This window comes from Vidua macroura, chromosome 8 (genome assembly GCF_024509145.1).
Source record: "Vidua macroura isolate BioBank_ID:100142 chromosome 8, ASM2450914v1, whole genome shotgun sequence".
NCBI lineage: Eukaryota > Metazoa > Chordata > Aves > Passeriformes > Viduidae > Vidua > Vidua macroura.
In genome coordinates this window covers 23,292,145-23,316,276 of record NC_071578.1, presented here as the reverse complement: position 1 = coordinate 23,316,276, position 24,132 = coordinate 23,292,145, and the positions used below count along the sequence as shown (strand labels likewise).

The 24,132-nt window shown below is 40.9% G+C and overlaps 1 protein-coding gene across 2 annotated transcripts in view; it reads left to right on the top strand.

Moving 5' to 3' along the window:
* Positions 1-3,651: 3,651 nt before the first annotated feature.
* Positions 3,652-24,132, top strand: part of DLG5 (discs large MAGUK scaffold protein 5) — a 95,161-nt gene continuing 74,680 nt past the window's right edge. For both annotated transcript variants that reach the window (XM_053983963.1, XM_053983962.1), the window contains exon 1: positions 3,652-4,014. In XM_053983963.1, the coding sequence (XP_053839938.1) occupies positions 3,714-4,014 (301 nt within the window). In that variant the 5' untranslated portion in view covers positions 3,652-3,713. The remainder of the gene's footprint in view (positions 4,015-24,132) is intronic.

Genomic DNA, 24,132 nt, shown 5'->3' with positions numbered 1-24,132 from the left:
TTATACCCATGACAAAGTCTCTGTGGTGTTCACGTTGTACCTAAAGAGCTCTATTCTTAAATTGCTCCCTTAACACCTTAAATTGGTGATATCTTCTATTTTTCATATGCCTGTTTGGAGATTGCATAACCTTCCTTCCATTTACTTATCGTAAATCTCTCAATATTTTTCTCTAAACCACAGTTGTTTGAATCATATGATTACATGAGAAAACACAGCTTTCGTTACAAAGCCATTTCTAGGATACACGACTGCCACTGGAGCCTGAAGACTTGTATCCTAAGAGCTCCAATACCAAAAAGCAAATTAAATGTCTCCCATGTATTTAAAATTAATTTTAAAATCCTCTAATCTTAAAGAAAAGCTTCTATTTCTGGCCATTAGAAGCTGTCATTGGTTCAAACTGAGGATTTTGAGGAGGGGATTTACTAGGAAACCTACAGCAGCAGAGCTGCTGCTGCAATTTGGGCAGCAGTAAGCAGACAGGTGCAGAGGAGGAAATGTTTGAGGAGTGACAACTAATTTTGCACAGAAGACTATTGTCCAATGAAAAGTTCCATTAGAATGAGTATAGGAAGCCTGTTTTAAAGCCTAGATATGTCTAAAGGGTGTCTTATCAGAAAATGTCAGCATTCTGGGATACTGTAGTGATCTGAATTTGGGTCTCTGTATTAACTTTTGGCATAATAAATTTGCATCCATTTCGTAATTTGAGTCTTCAAAGTATACCCATGTCTTATGAAGACTTTCCCTGCACTTGCTAGAGAAGGTCTACACTGAGTTAGGTAACAGAGGTAACAGAAAAGTCCCACTCTTAGACAGGCAAGGGCACCCATGGAAGAGACATTTATGCAATGAGAAATTTATCTGAATTTTTCTGAGAGCAGACTTGCCATTTGCCAGACAAATGGAGTGTTAGAGACTCAGATATGACAAAAAGGTAGAAACTGCATTTCCAGAAAGAAAGAAAGAAACCTGGTACAACAGGGATTTACCTGCTACCTGGCACTGCCTGAGAAGAGCAACAGGTGATGTAGATCTGCAGGAAAAAGGTGGGGCAGGCAAGGCATGATGAGAAGATGAATGTTTTATTTTGAAGCCAAAGCACAGGACCGACACACTTCTGGGAAAGGCAGGAGTAGCAGTACCCAGAGCCACCACTTCCCTCTAGGTTTTGAAATGAGACTCAAGATAGCCAAGGGTATGCCCTGCCTGAATGATGCCTGGTGAAGGGTGAACTTCAGTGCCCAGTCAGGAAGAGGACAGAACTCAAGATTGTCCTTATTATTTCAAGTAGCAGAGAACTGCTGCATCGACCTAAAGCAGGGCTCTTAACATAATGAAATTTGATGGCATGTTTCCTTTCCTTTACAGGAAACTCTTTAAGCACATACACAATAAAATAATATTGTTAAAGGAGATTAGCTGAGATTAGAAAGTCTTAAAAAAAAAGGACATATTTGAATAACTTGTACAATCTTTCTTCAGTCTTCCTGGGCCTGTACCTTCCAAAAGCTTTCCATTGCATGGTGTCCTGCGGCAGGCACAGAGGGGCCTGCCATGGCACTGGCACGGGCAAGGAGCCCTCAAGGGAGGTCTGCTCGAGTGGGCACCAGGCAGCTTTCACTTCTTACCTGTGCTGTGATGCCAGCAATTAATGCACACTGGTTAGCTAGCACTTGTGGAATCTACAATTAGTGAACCTGCTAAACTGCCCAGCTTAGTAGAGAGAAATAGGCAGATTTTCTGATAAATTCAAATAGACTAGAGCTAACATAGTTTGCAGGAATTTGTAGCATTAGTCATTATACAACAAAGGTAATCTCTGTGTATTTTGTATAGCAAATAAAGTTGTTGAAAAAACCATGGATGCAAAATTAGAAGAAATTAGTCTACAAGAGCATTAAATAAAAATGAATTGACCAAACATGAAAATACTTATTTCAAAATCACCCCATAGTTTCAAGTATTTCTGTAAATAATGACTTAAGGTTGAGAATAATCCCTAACTCCTTGTATTCTCTCTCTGCCTTTGCCAGAAGTAGAATGCATAGCACAATTGCATGTAACCCAAGATGTTTTCACATGAGAGAAATCATCATCTCCTGAGCTACATAAAGTGGCTTGAAACTCAGTTCAGGACCTGAATTCTCCCAATGGGTGTGTTGACAGGAAATTTTAGGGAACAAAGGCTTTCCCTTGTACCTCACTGAGTCCAGGTCTCTGGACACTAAATAAAGCACGGGATTGGTTGGACCAGAGACTGTCAGGTATTAGCAGTTCCTTCTTGATATAACTGGGTTACCACCACTACTGTAAAAGCCCTTTCACTGTAACTGAAACGTATGAAATGTGAATTTAAGATGAGAACTGCTTGTGGTCATTCTGCAGTCTGTTTGCAAATTAAGGTAACATTTGGTGCAAGTGATGTTGGCAGCCCGTTTACTTTCAGACAGAAAAGTTGTTACTCTCTTATTTCTTTGCTAAACATTTGCGTCCTCCTGCTACGGCTGACTACGGACACATCTGCACTCTATTTGTAAATTACCTGGTCTCTGGTCATTCATGAAACGCTGAAGAAATTTACAAGGAAGATGAACCAGCAGCTCTTACTAGTGTTTAGATCTCGTTTGCAAACTTTTGGTTTGGCAAATTCGAATGGACAAAGCACGTAAGCAGTCTGCTATTATTTTGACGTTTAGCTTTTCCCGGTTTAGGACGAAATAAATCCTGACGCCTGCAGCTGCCGCCCGGTGCCGACTCCGGCAGCCTCAACAGGCGGCCGCTCTCGGTTTCGGGAGAGGGCAGCAGCACAGTCCGCCCGGCCCCGGCCCGACACCAACGCGGCAGCGCCGCCTTTGTCTCGCCGCCGAGACACCCGGGCTGGGCACCCCGTCCTGGCCCGGCGGAGCCCCGGAGGGAGGAGCGGCGGAACCTCCGGCAGGCCGCGCCGCGGGTCCATCCCCGGCCCGCCCCGCTCCGCGCCGCACGGGGGCCGGGGGGCGCCCCTGACTGACGGCCGGGGGGCGGGCGGCGGCCGGGCCGGGCCAGAGCGGGCCGGGGGAGCGGCGGCCGCTGCGGCGGGCGGGCGGCGCGGGGCGGGCGATGCGATGCCGCAGCCCCGTCTCGGCGCAGGCGGCAGCTTTGTGTAGCCAATATGGCTGCGTGCGCCCGCCGATGAAAGGAGGCGCCTGGAGCTGAGCCCGTCTCCCCGCACCCCCTCCAGGCCGTGTGGCTGCGGCGAGCGGCGGAGAGAAGTTATCCCGACTGCCCCGCGGGGGTGCGGGGTGCCGGGAAGCGGCGGCGCTCCCCGCGGCTCCTGCTCCCGGCGGTCCCCTCCCGCGGACAGGAGAGAGGAGGAGGAGAAGTTGTTTCGCCGCCCGGGGGGGCGGAAAGGAGGCGAGCGGGGCGCCAGACGGAGGAGGAAGAGGAGCTGCAGCCCCTGACGGCGGCTCGTCCCCCGCCTGCTGGAGGAGGAGGAGGAAGAGGAGAAGGCAAAGCCGTCCTCGGCCCAGGTCCTGTCCCAGCTCCGCTCCTCCCCTCCGGACGAAGTTTCGCCGGGGGCCGCTGCGGGGGCGCCGAGTGCCGGAGGAGGGCGGCCGGCGGAGCCCGCCCCGCCTCGGCCCGCGCCTCCCCGGGGGCGGCGGTGGCGGAGCGGCGGGGCCGGGGGCGGGCGAAGTTTGGCCGGCGGCGGCGGCGGCCCTGCAGCGGCCATGGAGCCCAAGCACAAGGAGCTGCTCGCCCAGTGCCGGCAGAGCCTGGCGCAGGCCATGACCGAGGTGGACAAGGTGGTGGAGCTGCTGGAGGCCGCCGGCGCCCTCGGCCCCCGCGACCTGCGCGACCTGGAGGCGGCGGGCGGCGGGAAGGCCGAGCTGCTCATCGCCCTGCTGCTGGGCAAGGAACGGGACCACTTCCAGGACCTGCGGGTGGCCCTGGAGAAGACGCAGCCCCACCTGCTCTCCATCCTCTACCTGAACGGCGTGGCGGGGACGCCGGCCGCGGCCGAGACGGCCGGTGAGTGGGGCCGGGGGCGCGGGGCGGGAGCAGGAGGAGGGCAGCGGCTGCCCCCGCCCACCCCCGCCGGGGCAGCGCGGGCCCCTCGGGGCCCCCTGCCCGAAGGTGGGAAGGGAGCGGGCGGGGGGGGGTCTCCTTTTCCGGTGGAGAATAAAACTCTCCCGTGTTTGCTCTTGGGCTCCCGATGCTTGTTTGTTTTCTGCTTCCGACCCTTTCGCTTTCTCTCCTGGCGGGAGCGCTGGTACTGGTCCCCGAGAGGTGCCGCGGATGCTGTGCCTTACCCTTTGGAGAGGCAGCCTAGCCTGGTTCTTGCGGCTGCTGCCGTTTCCCGAAGACGGGTCTGGGGGCTCGGGAACACCGAACCCGAAGGGGTTTTTCTCCCTTGAGTACCAACGCCGGTGGTGTTACACAGCCGCTTCTTGACCGGGCAGAACTGCAACTCCCCCGTGCAGCCACTCTGCCGGAGTTGGCTGGCGGGCAGGACTCCAGCAGATGTGCCTTTGAGTAAATATTGTAACTCTTTTTCTCTGGACTGCCATGTGTTTGTTTGAGGCTATATTGTTGTAATTTTTCTTGGTGGTTAGAACAGGAATCATTTGAACATTGGTTAGAACAGGTTAGAACATTGATTTAACTGCAAATTTAGACGAGAAGATTTTGAGTGTAAAACACCTCCTTAAGTAAGTTGGGCTTTGATCCACAGTTCTTTCCCTATTTTCCTCCCTCCAAAACAAGTCACAGCCTACTTTCATGCGAACAAACCAAAGCTTTAAAATTACGGTAGGTGACAGTACATAAGGCCTTGCAAGTGCAGCTCTGTTTCTAAATGAAAAATTGGAGTAAATGGTAATTCTGTATTATAGTGATGTGTAGGTATTCTTGTCCAGCGTGACCAAGTTCACTGATTCAGAAATGTGGGGTCTCTCTTTGCTGTTGTTACTGGATTCAGGATTTACTGTGTCACTACCTATTTACATAAGGAAATGCTTTGGGAGGGTTTCCTGACTCTTACAAATGATACAATTTCTTTAAGAAAATAAAGCCATTTAAGATATTTTTCTCTCTGGAAAATAGTCCTTGCATGTGTCATTGCACTCTGTACTCTGCCCTTACTTGAATTATGCTGTGGATGGTAAGAGTAAACGCAAATGCTGGGGGTCTTAGGTTTTGTTTTATTTCAGTGTGGTGTAGTGTATGGCCTTTTCTAATGAATATATGGCAGGACCTCACAAGATGGGGGAGAAATGGACTGAACAATAGACCTCAATACTTGAAACGTTATGTGGTCTGACAATGGGAGATGAGGGCACTCACTGCCTTCCAGAATGGCACCCATGATGGCTTTGTATGGTTAGAGTAAAGCTCATTCTTGTCGTGTTGAGAAGGTGGATTGATGGTACTGTGTACCAGCACTCCCCAGGCTTAAAATCAAAGGTGTAAATATGAAAAGTAGAAAAAAATATATGTTGGACATAGTAATAGTCTTCATTTTAAAAATGCAAGTTGGAATTGAAGAATGTCTCACAACACTGAGTTCTCGAGGGAAAAGTAGTTTGATTGTCAAAGTGAGATATATCCTGTTTGGCTGACTGGGTTCAGGAGGCTTAATCTGAGTTAAACTAACGTGTGTGGGGAAGGGTGTTTCTCTGATGTAATGAGTTTTAAAATGTAATTGCTTTCATTTATCAGTTCTAATAAAAACTAACTTGGAGAGTTACGGATTTGTTTTCCTTGTGATAAACATGTTTAAAAATTAGTTCACAGGAGATTGCTGATAGGGAGCTTAATTAATAGTAAACCATAGAAAGGTAGTGGACCTGAGCCTTCAAATATTGGTGTATATATTCCAGCACCCCCCTGAAGTGGTGTTATGGTAATTAGTCATGAGACTGCTTGTGTGTCCACTTAAAGTCTCTGGTAATTCCTGGTCTTTTTGCGTGTTTGTCCTGGATGTGTTTCATAAAGAGTTAATGTTTGAGGGTAACTGTGATAGAAAGGTTGAACATGTAATCAATTTAATTCCAACATCTCCCTGTAGGAAGTTTGACCACCCCTCTGCTCTTCTTGTGCCATTTGGGAGTTTTACTCCTTTCCACTGGAGATTTTGTAGGTGGATGAATCAAGTCACTTTTTGTTTTTTTGGCAAGAAGTAAGATGTACATGTGGCAGTGAGAAGTGTTGGATTATGTATTTAAAATACCAAAGTGAAACAGTCCATGTCACATAAAATGCCTTTATTCTTAAAAGTAAAAAACAGATGTCTCAAACATCCCTTTGATTGAACCTGTAGAGTTGAATAAGATTGAACCTATAGAGTTGAATAAGTTTTTTACATGCATTAGTGTTTGTAAAAATGATAGCTTACAGTGGTACATGTAATTTTAGTATTGTTCAGAAGAGGAGGTTAATGCATATCACCTGAGTGCTTGTTGGAAATGAAAACTATTTGTAATCAATAATGTCTTGTAGTGGTGTTTGCTAATTTCTTTTTTTCCAGTATGCTGCTATTGTGAGGGAAGTGAGAAGGTAATTTAGCAACATAATTTTGTTCAAAGTTTCAGAAATCAGCATACAGACCACTCACTACAGTAGGATGAGTGTTTCTTCATCCATTTTGATGTGTGCAACATGTACCATTACTTAGTGTTTTCTTCCTTCTCAGTTTAAATATTGCCTCCTTTTGTACTTTAAAGGCAATGTGTGAACTCTGATGGGAACACTGGTTGTTATTTATACCAGCAGTTCTTGTGACTGGCTGGACAATGTAGAGCTGACACTTTTATAAGTATTTATCTGTGCCACACAGAGGGAGGTAAACAGCTGGGCAGACTGCTCAAGGGAAATAACTGGGGTCCTGGTAGCTGCTGAAGATTTTTTCACTCTGTCTCTACAAAGAGCTTTTTTATCTTCATAGAATTTCCCCCTGTTCAGTCACTATTTAAAGACGTTTGTCTTCTATGGGGACTTCTAATTGCTGATTTTAAACCTTAAACTGTATAGTTTCTCCAATAAAATGCATGTTTTTTAAGTTTTCTCAAATTTGAAATAAAGCATAGTATGCCCAACAGTGTTAGTTAAGACTGCAAAATCAAACAGGAAATTACCTTCTGTAAAGCAGAAGCTAAAATCAAGTGGGATTTTCTGTTTCATTTAATCATGTTTAGAGACTTTAGTTCTTCCTTGAGTAAAACTTTTGATTACTACATGGCACTGCTTTGTAAAGATTTGAGAGAAATTGGCTCTGCCCGTGTGAGAGTGGTTGCTTGGCTGATTTAAAATCTCCTAGTATTTTGTACATGGATGAATTCTTTAAGTAGTATGCTAAGTTTTTTGTATATTTACTTGGGGGTGAACTTATAGATTACCATTAAATACTTGATTTGGCAAATGACCTCCATCATGCATCTTGGAAATCCTCATCCTGATGGAAGTACCTATCCTTTCTAATATGAAAATAAATTACTTCTGAGCATTCAGTTGTCTCTTAGATATCTTGCTTACCAGAAAATGTTTCATTCTTACTGTTGCTATATGTGAATTTTACATCATATAACGTATCCATGACAATAATGCAATGGAACGTACTTCATTGTGACAAGTGCTATGAAGATGTAAATTCTTTACATGTAAATTCTTTACATGTAATTAAAAGACCAGAATGGAAACCTGAGGAACCTTTGTAGTCTTCAAATTGCTTCAGATAATGTAGAGCTTTGTACTTACATTTTTATGATACTACAAAGATGGGAAAAAGGCAGGTTTGGTTGTTGAGCTTGGAATTTGTTTTCAAGATGAACATGTGGGGCTGCAGAGGTGCACTTTATCTTGAAACTGACAAGATTGCTGAACTCAAAAGCTTCATTACAGCTTGCACAGTTAATAAAATTTTAGGTTTGTATAAGCAGTTGGTCTTCTGTACTCCTTCAGCTGCAGCCAGTGAGCATGTGTCAGGCTTTAAAGGTGTTTTCTTTAACAGTTTCAAGATGAGAATTTAAGTTTTCGAACTCAAAATTGATTACATATTTAAAAAGATCTTTAAAGGGGCAGGAAAGAAAGAAAGAAGATGGTTATACATTGACTTAGAAAATTTTTCTTCTATTATTTATTAAGACTTATTTTGTTTCCTAATTGTGTTTGGTCAGACATAAATAAAGTCTGACATAAAGTGTTAATTCCCAGTCAAAAAGTAAATGTGGACATGTTTTAAGAGTAGGGAAAAAAGTTTCAGCTTTTTGCTCTCTTTAGAGGGATTGTCTCAACTTCCTCTGTCTGCTTTGTATATAAAAAAATGAACCAAGTTGTTTTGGACAATATGGGATTTGAAATCACAAAGTTTTAAATAATTCAAAGTCTTTCAGCATATTTAAAACCAAACACAAAAGGCAAGCTCTGTAAGTATGAATTTAGGAGGTAGGCAACTGGGACCCACTTCTCTGACAGCATCTCAGGAGACCCACAGGAAATGCAGTAATTCCTGGGTTGACTTTGAAGAGCTGGAATCATGACTGCTTGGACCTGGTGCTGGGATGTCTACATTTTGTTTCTTCTTTCCCATCTCTCACAAAGTCTTGACTGATCCCCACAAAGCATTGGCTGGTGACTGGCTAAAGGAGTGGGATTGAGAATTTGTGCTAGTGAGGAGCTGAGAGACTCTGGAGGAAGAGTGTGAGATGGGGAGGCAGGATGTACTCTCAGTGTAGGCACACAGTGTGTGGTGACTGGGAGTGGGGCTGTGGCTGAGCCTCATCCCCAGTGGGCACAGCTGTGAGAAGCAGGTGAGCAGCACTGACAGCAATGAGCCATGGAGTGCCCAGGGGCACTGAGCAACCACCAAAGGGAACAGAGGGCACACAGGGGCAGTGCAGGAACATGAGGGGATAAAAGGCTGGGCTAAAGAACAAGAAGGGCAGAAGCTTAAAGCTTTCTGATGAGGTATGGTGTTACTCTGTATGGGGATGCTTAAAGCTTTCTGATATTGTATGGTGATACTCTGTGTATCGTGGCCATCTTGACTGCAGCATGTGCTGTGACACTCCTGTAGGAGCAAGGTGGAAGAAAGCGGAGAAGACACCCTTCTCAAAAAGATGAGAATTAGTGCTGTAAGTGTGCATCCCCAGAGAGAGGGGAGAATGAGGAGAAATGTAAAAACATGATTTACTGACTCAAGGACTGAACTGACAATTTTGCAATTAAGTACAGTTTATACTCCCTTCTGTCACTGAAAATTGAAGAGTGGGAGAAGTAGAGCAATATGTTTGGGTTTTTCCAGACCTGTTATTAATTCCCAAGGGTAGCTGCAAGCCTTGTTGCAGAATTTCTTAAATCGTGTTGATGAAAAAGCAGGCAGCATTCGGAAGTCACCTTTGGAGGGGTGCAGCTCAGCAGCAGCGCTGAGCAGTAATTAACTTCGATAAAATACCTGGCGGTAGTTTAGCAGTACCTGTGTCTTCTGATGATCTCAGATTTTTGGTATCTCGTGGAATTGCCAGGGAGATTCTGGCAAGTGTTCAGATGGGTATTCCCAACAAAATGTCTAATAGTAGTAAGTTCATGGAAGTAGGCTCTCAATTCCAAAGAAGGAAATGCATATTTTAGTAGTTCATAAATCCCAAGGGTGGTAGATCTAAATTACAGTTTTCCTGTGCTCAGGGAGGGAGTGGAAAGAAAGCTGCCCACAGTAAAATCCTGGGGACATTGTTTTCATCAGAGTAAAGGGAATAATAACCATTTTTGTGGTGTTGGTACATCCAACTGTCAAGTTGCTTTGGACACATACAGGACTTGGTGTCTTACAAAATTAGACATGATCACTAAGGAAAGCCAACAGGTTTCTGTAACTTGCTCCTTACTTACTTGTTAAAGCTTAAAGATTGCCTGTTTCAGAGGTTTTAGATCTTTAGCTTGTTTTAACTACCGTTCTCAGTCTCACTGTTCTCTTGCAGCTGTAACCGGTCCTGGTTTGTCAGATTTTTTTGGATCCCTTGTCTAGCTAGTGAAATCCAGTCCACCATACAGGTATTCACTTTGGGCTTTCCAGTTCTCTCAGCAGTCTCTAATATGAACTAAATATTTTTTTCTCCCATTTACTGCTTGCTTCTGCCACTTTCTGGTTTGTATTACCTTAATTTCTTTATTTTTGCATCTTAGTTTTCCTAGCTCCTATTAATTGTTACTTTAATTACTATTTTCTATCATTAAAATGCATTATTCAGAACTCCAGTTGCTAGAAAGATATCAGTAAGTGTTGATAAATTGCTTGTAATGATTCCTTACTCTGGAAAATCACAAGGACAGAGGCATCTTTCACAGTTGTTCAGTGCTGCTCTGGTTTTGGCTGGGGTTAAACCGTGATAAACCACCAGCCCATATTGGGTGCTAGTGTGAAGCAATTAGTTCCCATTGTGGTTCTTTTCATAAGAAGAATTGTAAAACGCTGTATGTATAGTAATGCTACAACATTTCTTCATGTAAACTGTTCATAGTGTAGATGGAGACAGAAAAACATGTTGTTAGTGGATGTAACTTTTTGTGAAAAGAGCTGTAGTCACGTAGGTGAGACATCTAGGCTACCGAACTATATTGAGTAGTTCATGGTGAAACATTACTTGTGACCTTCAAGATGCAAGTCGTTGGCTGCTTTTTTGTGAACAGTGGCAATTTAGAACTGAATCATTCTGATGTAGGAGCTGGCAAGTTTGCAGTGGCTCAGCTTTGGCTTGAGGCTAACAGTGCTTTTTCTAATAGAAGCAGACAAGAAGGATGCTATCCTCTGAAGAGTCTGTCTCAAATGTTGGAGCCTGCCTCTTCCAGAAGGGCCATTTTTTTTGACTTCTCAGTGATACTCTGGTATATTAATTTTTGTCAATGGGAGCCAGAAATACTAAAATATGGAAGGAGGTCCATAGTGGTGTTACTTAGAGACCAGTTCCAAATAGCCAATGACATGCAACATATGCCTGTCACAGGTTGTGGTGCACTAGCAGGTGCTGATGGGGTAATACCAGTATCCACTCCTGTTGTAGCTAACAAATAAGGTTAACTCTGGGTTGTCAGCTGTTGTGCAAGAGTCTGATCTCCATGGGGCACCCTTTCCATGCTTCTGAAGCTGGTGATAGCAAGAGTTGATGGCCCTTGAAGTTGATGGAAGCACTTGGCCACTCGAGGTGAACGCTGAATGACGTTTTTCTTGACAGTCTATGATTACTGGGCATACAGAATAACATACTACCACTGGAAAGCCCTTCTTACCCAAACCGGTGTCAGAGGAAGTTAAAAGCAGCCTATATCTTATCTATAACACCACCTTCTTCCTCACAGCTTCCAAAACCTCTAATTTCACAGCTCATGGGTTGAGCTGCTCAGCAGTTTGCTTGTTCACTGTATTAATATGCTTGTTCTGGAGAGCTGCTCTTTGTATTTTTGAAAATCATTTTTTGTCTAGTTGTCTGATGAAGGCATTGTATTTTAAATAGCCTGTATCACCCTGATTAAGATTTACTGACCTGCAGCTGGAGACAAGAAGCAAGTGAGAATGTGAAACCATTAAGTGTTTCAACTGGAGAGTTGAGGAGTTGGTTTTTTGTTGACTTTTTATGTAGTTGACAATTTATTGTATATTGGATGATAAACCAAAAAACTTCTTCTCCACCTCCAAACCCTCAAAGCCAATGTTCTTTAAACTTACTTCAAATTAGTTTTCCTAAAAGTCTCCTTTTGCTCTAGCTTTTTTTTTTCTGCGTACACATAATTGCTGATTCACAAACATGTTTATTATTCATGTACTTACCTTCCAGCATGTGAGTAATCCCCATTTATATGTATCAGGTTGGGCATGTGCAAATGTTGGCAGAATCCAGGCCTCGCATATTAAGCTCTCTGGGTTGAACAATGTCATCAGTAAAGTACCTCTTGTACCTCAGAAAGTGAGGCTGATGGTTGTTTGCTGCTCAGTAGTGCTCAAAATGGAGTTTGTATGGGAAGAGATAGCTGTGGTGTAGGTAGGAAGGTATTTTCCTTGAGGATGAATGTAAAACGTAGTGGGAATTGTGAACTCACTTTTGATATAAGTGAACTGTGTTCTTTTGATATTGGTGCACCAAAATCCCTTGTCAAGTCTGTTCTCTTTTACTGAGACTGACAAGCATAAGTATGGTTTTCTGTAGAAGAATCAGAACTTCTGGGTTGTGGAAATAAAGCTGGTGTAGACAATTACTAATCTGTCTGAATTGTTACACAGAGGTTCATGGTTTTTTTTAATAAACATAGAACTATATTTATCATCTTTATTGTTTGTTTTTCTTGTTTGTATTTGGTTTTCTTGTAGCTAGCTTTCCTCTGTTGCATGCTTTTGTGGAAAAATCACCATTGGAGGAATTTTGAGACTTGGGTAACCATGTGATCTAGCTCTTTTTGGAGCACTTATATAATCTGAGTTTGCCTTCCACAGTTATGATCCTCTTGCAGAAAGAGGGGTTGATTGAATTGTTGGGAGTTCTTCAACTAGAAGGTGACAGAAGATTGACAGATGTTGTTTTAGTAACTTCTTTCAGGGAATCTTGATATTCAGTTTTAAAGTTCTCTTAAACACTTCATGCATAATCTTGTGAACACTTGCAGTAATTTTTAAGAAGGTCTAATTCACATTTAGGTCATGATGATGTGTTTTTCAGGTGGTGAGCAAGTGTGTGTGCTTAATGGTGGTGAAATCAGGTTATCTAAAGGCTTTATTTGAGGCTAAATGCATGAGCACAACAAAAATACCTGGTTATTAACTTCACTTCTCAATATTTAAAGTAGTCATGAATTTCCAGTCTGGCTTTTCTTTTCTGAACACTTTCATGAGAGCAATGTTATTTGAGAGCTTGCTTAAGCTTTAATTGAATGTAGGATGTGTTTTTACTCTTTTGGTTTAAAGGCCATTTGACTTAAGTAAGTGTGGTTAAAAAGAATATAAAATGCTAAGGTCTTAAAGAAAAACAAAACAAACAAACAAAAAACCTCACCAACAAACAAAAAGTCATCATAGTAGGCTTTCCTTTGTAGTTGATGAACTGGTTTGTTATTGTCATCAGTTGTTCCATCATGTACTTCTGATGTAGGGCTGGACTCTGAACAAACTCTGTAGGTGTACCTGAATTTTAGTAGTAATGAAAGTCCAAAAAGCAGTACTAAACCCTCTCAAGATCAAAAAAGAGGGATTCTCATGATGGCATTCACTCTCAATTATATTATTTTCCCCTTGAGGTATTGGTATTTTTTCCCTTCTTTTAATGAAAATCTGACTTGTTCAATCCCTTTTCTGCTTTCTGTGGCAATCAACCTTAAAATGCTCAGGCTGCCTATTTTCCCCTCTCTGTTTAGATATGCTGCCACAGCTTTCCTCTGCTGCTCTGACAGTGCACAAGCAATCATTGCTTTTTTTTTTTTTTTTTTTTTTTTTTTTTTTTTTTTTTTTTGATGGGAAAATTTAAAGTTTTGAGGCTTCTAGTTACCTTTAGGGCATATTGGGAAAGGACACTTGCTGTAAGATGCACTACTTTTGGTTAAGGGTCTGATGAGTTTGCCTCAAGAGGTTAGCCCTGCCTCCCTCCCTTATTGAATAACCCGAGGCTGACTTAGGTATCGACTGCAGACATGAACTTTGAGAGACATATAGTGAGATATTTTTCTAAACTACTGGCATTGAAAATGTGTAGGCCAGCACTTTAAGGTATGCTATATTTCAGATATATTCATTTGTTATCCTGGTTCTTGAACCTTTCCTATTTTCCTGGCTCCTTTGAGGTAATCAGGAGTATTTCAAGGGCTGCACTGCTACAAGTGTCAGAGCAGTGTTTTGGCTGAGCAGAACGTTTCTTGATAACATGGAGTAGTAGTTTCAGATCCCAAGGTCAGAGATACTTTTTGACTTGGTAGAGTGTCAGGAGCATTGGTATTAATATGAAAATCAGAAAAACATACAAGAAAAACTTGTCTGTCAAGGCTGGTTGCAGTCCTGTTCTGTACAACAATGTTTGGCTGAAACCTGTGTGTAGTGTGTGCTGGACTGGAAGAAAACACAGTGTAAATGCTGAGCTGTTTTTCTATCCCTGGCTGAGTTGATCTTCAGTGATATGCTGTGCATACATGACTTGCATAAAATTTCATTTGTCAGGGAGTACCTCATTATATTGTCTAGAATGTCAAATCTCAATTTAATTTTAGAGCCAACTATAGCAAATTTCTTCAGGGCTGCAAAATGCCAGGTTGTTAGTGTGGTTTTGATACCGAGCGTGTCTTTTGGGGCCTGTGATTTCCTCTGTGCCAGTGATAAGCAGAAGGTAAAGGCAGACTGGTGGAACTGGAAGGATTGCAGAGGCTATTGCCTGGCTACAGTAATGAGCACTTTGTTGCACTGTGCTCTCTTGTAAGGAATTTCAGGGTGCTACACTGCCCGTTGCTCAGCATCTCTGGAAAGTTCTTTTTCTTCTTCTGCAACTCTGCATTGCAACAATACAGTGTGGAGTTGATTTGTTTTGCCCTGTATCTGTTTAGTTTTCTTGTGGGGACATGAGCCAGATCCTTTCTGAAGGTTGTAGTAGCTGATGGAGGAAATTCACATAAAAAGTTCTGTGAATTCATCTCATTAATTGCATTGTATGTGTACATTTGTGTGTGGAAATTTTTAATACATGCTTCTTTTTTAATGATAAATACTTCTTAAAAATATATGTATTGAAAGTAGATAAGATTTTTAAACATTTGTTTTCCCCTATCAAAATATTTTGACTTGTTCCTACAGTGCACCCCTAAATTAAAGCTTTGCTGAAGTATGGTTGCATACAGTTTTGTTACAGTGTAAGATTCAAATGCACAGCAATAGCTAAAACCATTTTATTGCACATTGTGGTGAAATAATAGCTTTTGAGAGATAATAAATGTTCAGAATTATTGCCTGGTCTTATGATAGTAGAAGGAGGTGAATTTGGATCACTGAGGATGTAGGATTTCTGACCTTATGGATGAGATCATGAGGCCTTGGTCTTGATTTAATTCTAAGTAGTGTCTAATGTAGATAGTATCTGCCTTTTATGCGATCTGTTTCAGAAAATAACCAAAAGTGTGCTTCATTTGCTTGATTTCAACAGAACTTTGTTAGTTTATGGAGTGGAGTCTCATTTGGCTGGCTAATCTCTGTTCTCCATTTTCTGCTGTCCTCAAGTGTTTTTCAGTTCACATGTGGTATTATGTGAAGACAGCCTTCTTGTACTGAGTTCTCAGTGTCTGTTCATGATGGTTGTGGTAGAGGACCTGTTATCTCTGTTACCTATATGCTTTGTTGAAGATAAACCTGTAAGAAAGAGCCTAATAGGACAAATAACTCTGTATGACCTTAAGAGAGATCCTTATGTTAAGCACAGCTTCTTCAGTGAGACTCAGAAATTTTAATTACATAAAACACAAATTTCTGATGTTCATGTTACAAATGTATTTTGGTTAATGAAGTTGTTCAGAACATTTCTAAATAAAGCTAATACATGATGTGGCATGTTGGAAAGGGAAAACGAATCGTCCGTGTCTGATGATTGGATTGCAGGGTACACCAGGGGCTAGGCATTTTCTGAAAGGTTTTTTGAAACTCCTTGAGGAAATAAAATTTCTCTGGACTTCTCTTATTAGATAACAGAAGTGAATTATGGAAGTTAGTATTTCTGCTCCAACAGGTTTTTTGTGTTGTGTGGGTGTTTTAATAAGTGCATCTTAAATATGTATATCTGCAGCATTCAGAATGTAAAATTTGGGTTTGCCCAAGTGTTTATTCCTATCACAGATCTTGCTGAACTTACAGGGTTTTTTTCCTTCTTTTTTAAAACACTTGAAAGAAAATGCTTTGTGGTGCTTTTTTATCTTAATTTTATATCAACCTTGAGAAATTTACAGACTTCTTTCTAAACAGGAATTACCTGAAGGCTAGTTTTCAGTAAGCATAGACTAGTTATCCTAATGAAATATATGTAATTCTCCCTGTAATTTTTTTTTCAGATCAAGATTAAGATTTAAATAAAGTAACATGGAGTCTTACAAAGTTTCATTCTGTACACACTACAAGATACAGTGTGTATCTGCGTTTTTGTCTGGAAGTGGCATCATGGGAAAACAATGCCGTTCTGAGTCTTCCAAACAGCTCTAGGTCTGTGTTCATTAAGAGCTTCATTAAGAGTAAACCTGCGAATGCTTAAGCTAAAAATGCTCATTTAATCTCAGTATAAAAACCAATTTCAGCTTCTAAGTAATGCTCTTTAAAAATGGCACTTCAGAGAGAAGCTTTCTTTGCCAGCTGCCTTCTGATGATTTTTTTTCAGCCATTTTGTGGATGTCTAAGCTGAACATCTAGCATTACTGATGGAATTGCTCTGCATTAGTTTCCTAGTGCAAAAGTAAGGAATAAACATCATGGAGGTAAGTGTGAGAATATTCTTCATGGAATGATCATCTCTGAAGGACCTCTCTGCCACAGAGAAGAGGTCAGAGCAGGATATGAATAATACCTTGTTAATGAAGTATGAGGCAACTGATCGCAAGGACTGCTTTCATGATTAAAATCAGGTGGAGTTCTCTAAGGGGGAAAAATATATATATATAGTGGGAAATTATATTTCAGGGCTTGCTTGAGCCCTGAATTTGTTGGCAGACCTAAGTGACCTTTCGTGGCTCAGGCTGGGGTGGGATTTAAGTGTTTTCAACTTGCCTTGCAAATCAGGTGTTCTGTGAGCTCAGGGTCAGAGGAGAGCACACCAGCCAGCCTGGGCTCAGGGTCTCTCAGCTTTGTGGCATGGGTGGAGTCGTGATGATCTTTCTAGAGGTTCAGGGCTGAGATGTGGAGAAGGTGGCTGAGAGAAGCGAGAGCAAACTTGTTGAACTTCTTTGCCAGCTGTGAGCTTTTCCTGGTTGCTTTGATACAAAGTCAGTTAGAATAGCTGAGATTGTCCTCATTAAAGAGGAGAGAGAGAGAGGTTAGAGTTTGCACAAAGAATTCTTTGCCACACATAATAAATGTTTAAAAAAGCTTTTTACTCACCACTACTGTTATAGCTGCCACTCTAGTAAAGTACATCTGGTTTTGGCATATCATTTTGAACGTGAAGGTCAGGATGTTTGTTGTCCAGGTCTTTGGTATGGTTGGATACTTAGTGATCCATAATTAAAAATGTGCATGAATACGATTAATTCTTCTGTTCTTAAATTTGTCACTTCATGACCCTAGAGTTAAGAGTTTGAGTTTGAACATTTTACCATTACATTGATTCCTTTCTCAATTCCTGTGTAAAACTCCTAAAGAAAGCCCTTTGCAGTGCATGGAAGGTGTAGCTGATTTCCCCAGCTTGGATGGGATAACTGTGGTAAAATGGTTAATGCAAATTTAGTCTTTGCTGCTTTCAGATAAGCAAATGATTCATGTATTATGGTGGGATGTGAATTGACTGCATTATATGAAGATAAAATACTCTTTTTTTGCTATGCTCAAATGCTACTTGCACATCTTAAATGGAAACTTAATAACATTTAAAATGTGTAACCTTAGTACTGTTTTCAGACACTAAACAGAAGCCGTTCATAGGTTTGTGGTTAGTGAAAAATGCCAAACTACATGTCTTATGCCATGCTATCGGATATTCCTCCTCAATACTCTTGCTATAACTAACTATAGTTAGTTACTTACAGAGATAGTTGAGTTCTAGTTGCTATACCATGTTTAGATGTAAGATTACAAAATTCATGTGAAAAGTTGATTCTTAGATGGTTGTTAGATGGAGCACGATACTATTATCTCTTATTTCAAAATTGATAAAAATTGTGAATTTCCATGAATGCATGGGGTTTAGTGACAATGAGTTGAAGACTTCAGGAGAGGTTTCCATCATTTGGAGGAAGCTAACTTGTGTATGCAAACACCATGGCAGAGCAGAACACATATTACAAAAATAGAAGTGATGTGCCAAGGTACAATTTAAACTTTTTTATTTTTTGAGAATTTTGGTTCAAAATTGTGTTTTTTCAACAATCTCACTTTGCAGGTTCAGAATGTTGGTAAAATAGAGTTTTACAGCTGGAGAGGTTTGAAGCAGAGAAGGGAGGCGTTGATCCTGAAGGATAGAAATGAAGCTGGGAATGCAATACCTACTCCAGTGGTCTGTGTGAGAGTGCAGCCTGCAGAAATGAGAGTGCAGTTGTAATTTTTTTCAAAATTAGTGCCTTAAAGTATACGATGCAAGCCCAAGCTAATACAAAAGTGCTGTGAGTATATCACAGTCGCTGTGCCTTCCTGGCATATTTTGATAAAAATAGCCTACCAAATACAAAGTAGAAATACAGGAAAGCCTGCAACCTCTCCCAGTGGCTTACTGCTGATGGACTTTGTAATTACATCTGTCTATCTCCATCTGTACCCTGCTTGGCTAGAGGCTGGATTTAAGGTTAATTGTATGATGGAGGATCCTGGCTTACAGCTATATCTTAATTAGAATTCACAATCCTCTTTACATAAAAATATCTGAAAACTCTTTTAGAAAAAAACCCACTGATTATAGGGCAAATGAAAAGATTTTGATATTTATTTTTTCATAATTTGTGAATAACTTAAGTATATATAAATATATTCCCATGCCATCTGGTTTATTTCTCTCTTCATCTTACTCTTGGCTTCTGTCATCTTGCTTATTGCTCTTTGGCTTTTTAATTAAATGAAAAAGCAGTAGAAATTACTTTTGTGATCACAGTAACATTTCAAAGGTTATTGAATGCTATGAAAAATAGTGTTAGTCTATGTTTTGAGATTTACTGCCATTGAACATAGCTCTGATATGAACATACGAAATCCCTTTGACTTGGGTGTATAAGAATCTAATTAGTGTAATTAGTCAATTTTTATTCTGTAAAATAGAATGTTTTTCAGAAATATATGGTTCAGTTCTTGAACTACCATACGGAGATTGAACTGTCCTTGGAAAGGCTGTTACATTTAACTCTTGTATTCTGATGGTGTCCTGACTGAAATAGATCTGTTCCTAAAAGTTATGGTTTGGAAGCGTTTAATTAAATGTGCTGGAATTGACAATTACAACATTCAAAGAGCTCTTGGGATGCAATTTGATGAAAACAGAGAAAATTCTGTCTGTTTCAATGAGTTGTGTAAGAAGAAAAAAAAAAAGGAAAATACATGCTTATGTTTCATTTTAATTAATTTCATGTCAAGTGTTACAATGTAACTTTGGTGTTGGATATTTTTGTTTGTTTTGTTTGCTTCTTTTTTTTCAATTAGTAAAGACAGTGGTTTGGTCCCTAGAGATTTTTCTTCAGCTGAAGTGAGTTTCAATAACCTAACCTCTTAGGTCTTAAGAAAAAAAAAAGGGGGGGAAGTAAAAAAAAAGGAGGAAGTCCTAAAGACCTTCCTTAAACAGCATCACTTGGAAGAATTCAGTTCAGTTTAATGAGGTGCATAAGCATATGCTCCTCTTTAGCAAGAGAACACTTTGTCTCTTGGGTTGTATTCAGATGTTGCTGCTTGCATGAGTTAAGATGATTAAGTATGACCCTGATGTTGTTAAACCAGTGCCTGAGTTCCTGATACGATAATTTGCAAACAAAATTTGCTTTCTCATAGTGTTGCATTCCAGTTTGGCAGCATTTGGAAGTTAAGTGCCCTAGCTTGGTGATTCCTTGCTGCTGTTGGATATCCTACAGGGAAATCATCTTAAATAGGAAAGGAGATGCTGGACTCAAGCAAAAGCATGAAGATACTTTTTTCAAACCTCAGGATTTCAGTGTTTTTGTTTAAAACTTTTGTTAAGCAGCTGAATAATGGGATAATAATTTTGAAGATCCTTTAAAAATTGGGAAAATGAAGTTGCTTTTTACCCCAGACATAATGTATTTTGATAATACAAAATTAGGCAGATTTGTATACTGATTGTTGTCACTGTGAATGCCCAAGTACAGGACTGCATGAAGGTCTGCCATGAGGCTATATAACTGTTCAGAGTACCTGGCTCAAGCTCATCTCTGATTAGCAAGTGATCTTTTTTAGTCATACTGCTGGAGCCATACTAAGAGTGAAGAAGGAAGAACTCTGTTCTGATATTTTTATTACTGCATCATCTACGAACTTTTCATCTTTATGTGACTTTTTGTGATTAAATGACTGGCACGGTATAGAGGTGTTGTTTTTTCTTGCTTCAAGTCTGTCTTTATTAGTTTGGCATGAACATTTGGAACTGTTGGTTAAATGAGGAGAGTTGTGTCTTGGGGAGCAGCAGAACTGAGAGGAGAAATAGTCCTGCGAAAGCACCTAGGGATTGTTGTGGTGAGAAGGGCAGTGCAGTGTGGTGGGATAGATGGTGTTAGTGCTGGTGGAGTCTTCAACAGCGGACAAAGCACAGCTGGGTTTCTTTGTAAGGAGGTATCTCTTGAGTTTGTTTGTTTGTACCATATGTCCAGAACAGGCAAGCCTTAGTTTGTGCTGGCGTGTTGTACCTTATTGCTGTGGCCTGAGTGTCTGGCAATAGGGTGTGATTGTTGTCCTTGCTAATTACTCTGCAGCTGCTCCCTCCTTCCCTCGTCAGTGTCTTGGTTAACTTGGTTACATGGTTCTTTAAGAGAAGGTAACACAGTATCTGTCCTTTGCAAACGAAAATTGTTACATATATGTTTAAGTTGCTAAGCTCATCTCAAGATTTGCGCTTTAATTTTGCAGTAAACTTTATACAGAAAAAAAAAAAAAAAAAGCAGCAGTGTTGCAGTCACTTGCCTAGATCTGGGGTCAGCCCGAAGGCTGGTTGCGCAAAGCCAGTAATACTGCTTTATAAAGGGGTTGTACTGCGGCGCTAAAATTCATCCGTGAGTGACCTCTGGGAACTCTGTAACTCTACACCCACACATCCTAATTGTCTGCTTAGGTCACAGCCGGCCTTTGATGTCCCACAGACCACGGTAGGGTACCGGGCCAACTGGTTCAGCTGCCGCCTGCTGCTGCCGGGGAACAAGAGCCCTTTGTTGTGCCCGGGCTGTGGCGCTGCTCGGGGACCGCCGAGCCGCAGGCTGCCTTGCGCGGCGCTGGAGCCGGCGCTCTGCGGTGCCCTTCCACCACTAGCACAAAGTCCGGGCAGTATTTGCAGGGTGGTCTGTTTGGTTTGGGCTGGGAAGGTGTCTGCTCCGTGCTCTGTGCACGGTTTGTAGTGCCTGAAACATGGCAGTAGTTTCTGGGTGAGTTAGCAGACTTCTCAGTTCGTGTTATTGCACGAAATCTGCTTGTTTTAGCTTATACCAGTGGTGTTTCTTGTAAAAGCTTACTAGAAAGTGGTTTGGGTTTCTTTGGTTAGTTAGTTAGTTGGGGTGGGGGTTTTGTTCTTTTGTTCTTTGTTTGTTTATTTCTTTGGAGAATTTTCTGGGTTTTTTTTTGTTTAAGGGGATTTTCTTCTGGTTTGTTTTTTTTTTTTTTTTTTTTTTTTGTTTTTTTTTTTTTTTTTTTTCTTCCTGCTTCTCTTCAGCCACTCTTGGACAAAGGCTTCTACTCGTTTATAGTTAAAATTAATGCTGGAATATCTTCTCCAGACCTGTGTTGATAAATGTTCTGCTATCGAGAATAAAATTTTAAACAGAAAAATGTTGATATATGCACACTGTGTCATGATTCCAAGTATTTGGAAAACAAAAAATCTGGATGGTTAGAGATGTTGCTTTAAAAGAATATTGCCATGCCAGGAAGCATATGAAGTATATTGAACCTGTATCTAAACTGATTGGCATGCAAGACATGAATTTGTGTTCCATTTATTCAGACATTGCTCTTAGGATTGTTAGTGCTGATTTTATAACTTCTTGCCACTTTAATATAAAATCATTCTGCAGCCTGACTAGCAGTGTTCCAGTAATTCTCAATTGTTGAACACACAGAACTATACTTTCTTTAGCCCCCTCATACCACAGCATTAACTTATATTTTTAAATCACAGAGACTGAGCTCAATTGTTTGATCATAGTCATAGAATATATGTTGGTACATATATGGTGCTTGGCAAAAGTAATATGCTTGCTTGTAATAACGCTTCCTCTGTGCTTTTTTTTCATAATTTCTTATTCCAGTATTCTTATTCTTATTTTTGTTTTCAAGCTTGCATTAACTTAAGCTTAAGGCTTATTTCATGTTTGGAGCTTGCTTGCTGATCTCATTCATCCTGAAAGCAATGCTGAGGAGGGTAACAAATACAATTATAGCTATAACATAGTAGAAATAAGGAAAATGAAGTGTTATGCAGGCAGCACCTGAAACCAGGTGATAATGACTATGATTATTAAGCAAACTTGTCTGTCTTTAATCAGAGACCTGTTTGTGGAACACGGACTTGATGAGGAAGACAATAACAACATGATAATGACAAAGCTTAGCTGGGTTGGGAGGATTTGGGAGTAGCATATATGAGATACTGTCTGTACAATCAACCTGTAATCTTTAGAGTCGAGAAGGAAGATGAGTTGGAAGAGAGCAGAAGCAGAAATGCATTACTGTAAAGCTTCTCTGAAAGGTATGGGAAAGTTGAGTGATTGCATTGGTGTTGAGTATCTTTATGTGCTCTTTGTCAGTATTCCTCTGGCTTTCTGCTTGGTTTTGGAAAGGAAATGGTTAAAGGTTGTGAAAAATTTGGAGTAATGTTTCTTTTTTCCTTTTGTAATTCCTTTATGTTGCTCTTCTCCTTTTCTGAGGGATTCGATTTTTCAAAGCATTGTGGTTAGATGAACAGTGAATAGATTTATTTCAGCCATTCTTTTGAGTAAGTTGGCTGTAAAATACAGCAAATTGCTGTTTACAAGCAGAAACTAATGGAAATAAATTGCCAAAATTCCTTTAAAGAAGGAGAAATACTTTGACAGGGAAATCAAAGTCGAATATTGAATTCAGCTTTTACTTTATAAGGTTCATGCTAAGAATTGTGCAGCATGAAGAAGTGAAACATTCTGTGGCCAGAATCAGAGTTTTCTAGTGGTTTGATTGTGGTAGTGTCAAAACCTACTTCCCTCTTTCAGTGTTCAGCAGCATGGGAAGCTCTTCAGCTGAACTCCCAATAACCTGGGCTTCCTGTGTTTGTGGGGAGACTGATTAAAAGCAAAATGTGGGGGAAGAGAATTCTTTTTTTCTTTCCAAGACAAGTATTTGTGTCTTTATTGTGTCCATCCCAGCCCAGGATGTATGTTCTATAGTCATATATGTGCTGTGAAGTAATTTCTCCTTGAACCACGTTACCTTTTTAGTTTTGTGTAGAACCTGTAGCAATTGGATAGCTTTTCAGGTCTTATGTGGGTTCCCAGGCAGTCAGCTTTCCTAGAGACAAACTAAGTGATTTCTGGTAACAGGTTGCCAGTAGCTAAAATGGCATGTCAAAAAAATTTCAAGCATGTCATTGGTCTGCATGTGTCATATAGAATTTGATAGAAGGGAAGGGTCCTTGTAAGGGTGATGTTGAAGTCATGAGTGTGCAAGTGTGATGTATCAATTTATACCTTCCTCCATTTATAATCATATATATAGGGTATTGTCTTACCAGCAGGTGAGGCTGGAAAATGAAAGCATTGCCACCCTGGCTTTGAAGACATCAGGGTTTTCTTTAAGTGACTTGTATGTAAACAGAGGTTTTGCAAGTCGCTATCCTCAGACATGGTGTTTTCATTTCTGTATCATCATTCTTACCCCCTTGATTAATTTATTCCTTGTCTTACAATCTTGTGGAACTTTTCCTGGAAATCCCATGGGAGAGTTTATATTGGCAGTGTATGTAAGGAAGTCTTGAGCGTGCAGCTGCAGAATCAGGTGGAAATTGCTGTGTTTTGGATGTTCTACAGCCTATATTTTAGATGAAGTGAGGGCTATAGCTTTTGCTGTGGAAGTTAATTTATTGGCACAATGTTGGTTCTGCACAGTGTGTGTCAAATGGGATATGGCTGAAATCATCAATTCTGAAGCTTGCCTGGCTCTTCTGGAAGACCTGGTCTATTGAAGGCATAAGTGGGGCTGCAGTTCAGAGCTGTTGTTTTTTTATGAAACTGTCATTCATAATTGAACTTATTTTTTAAAAAATACTTTATTGATTA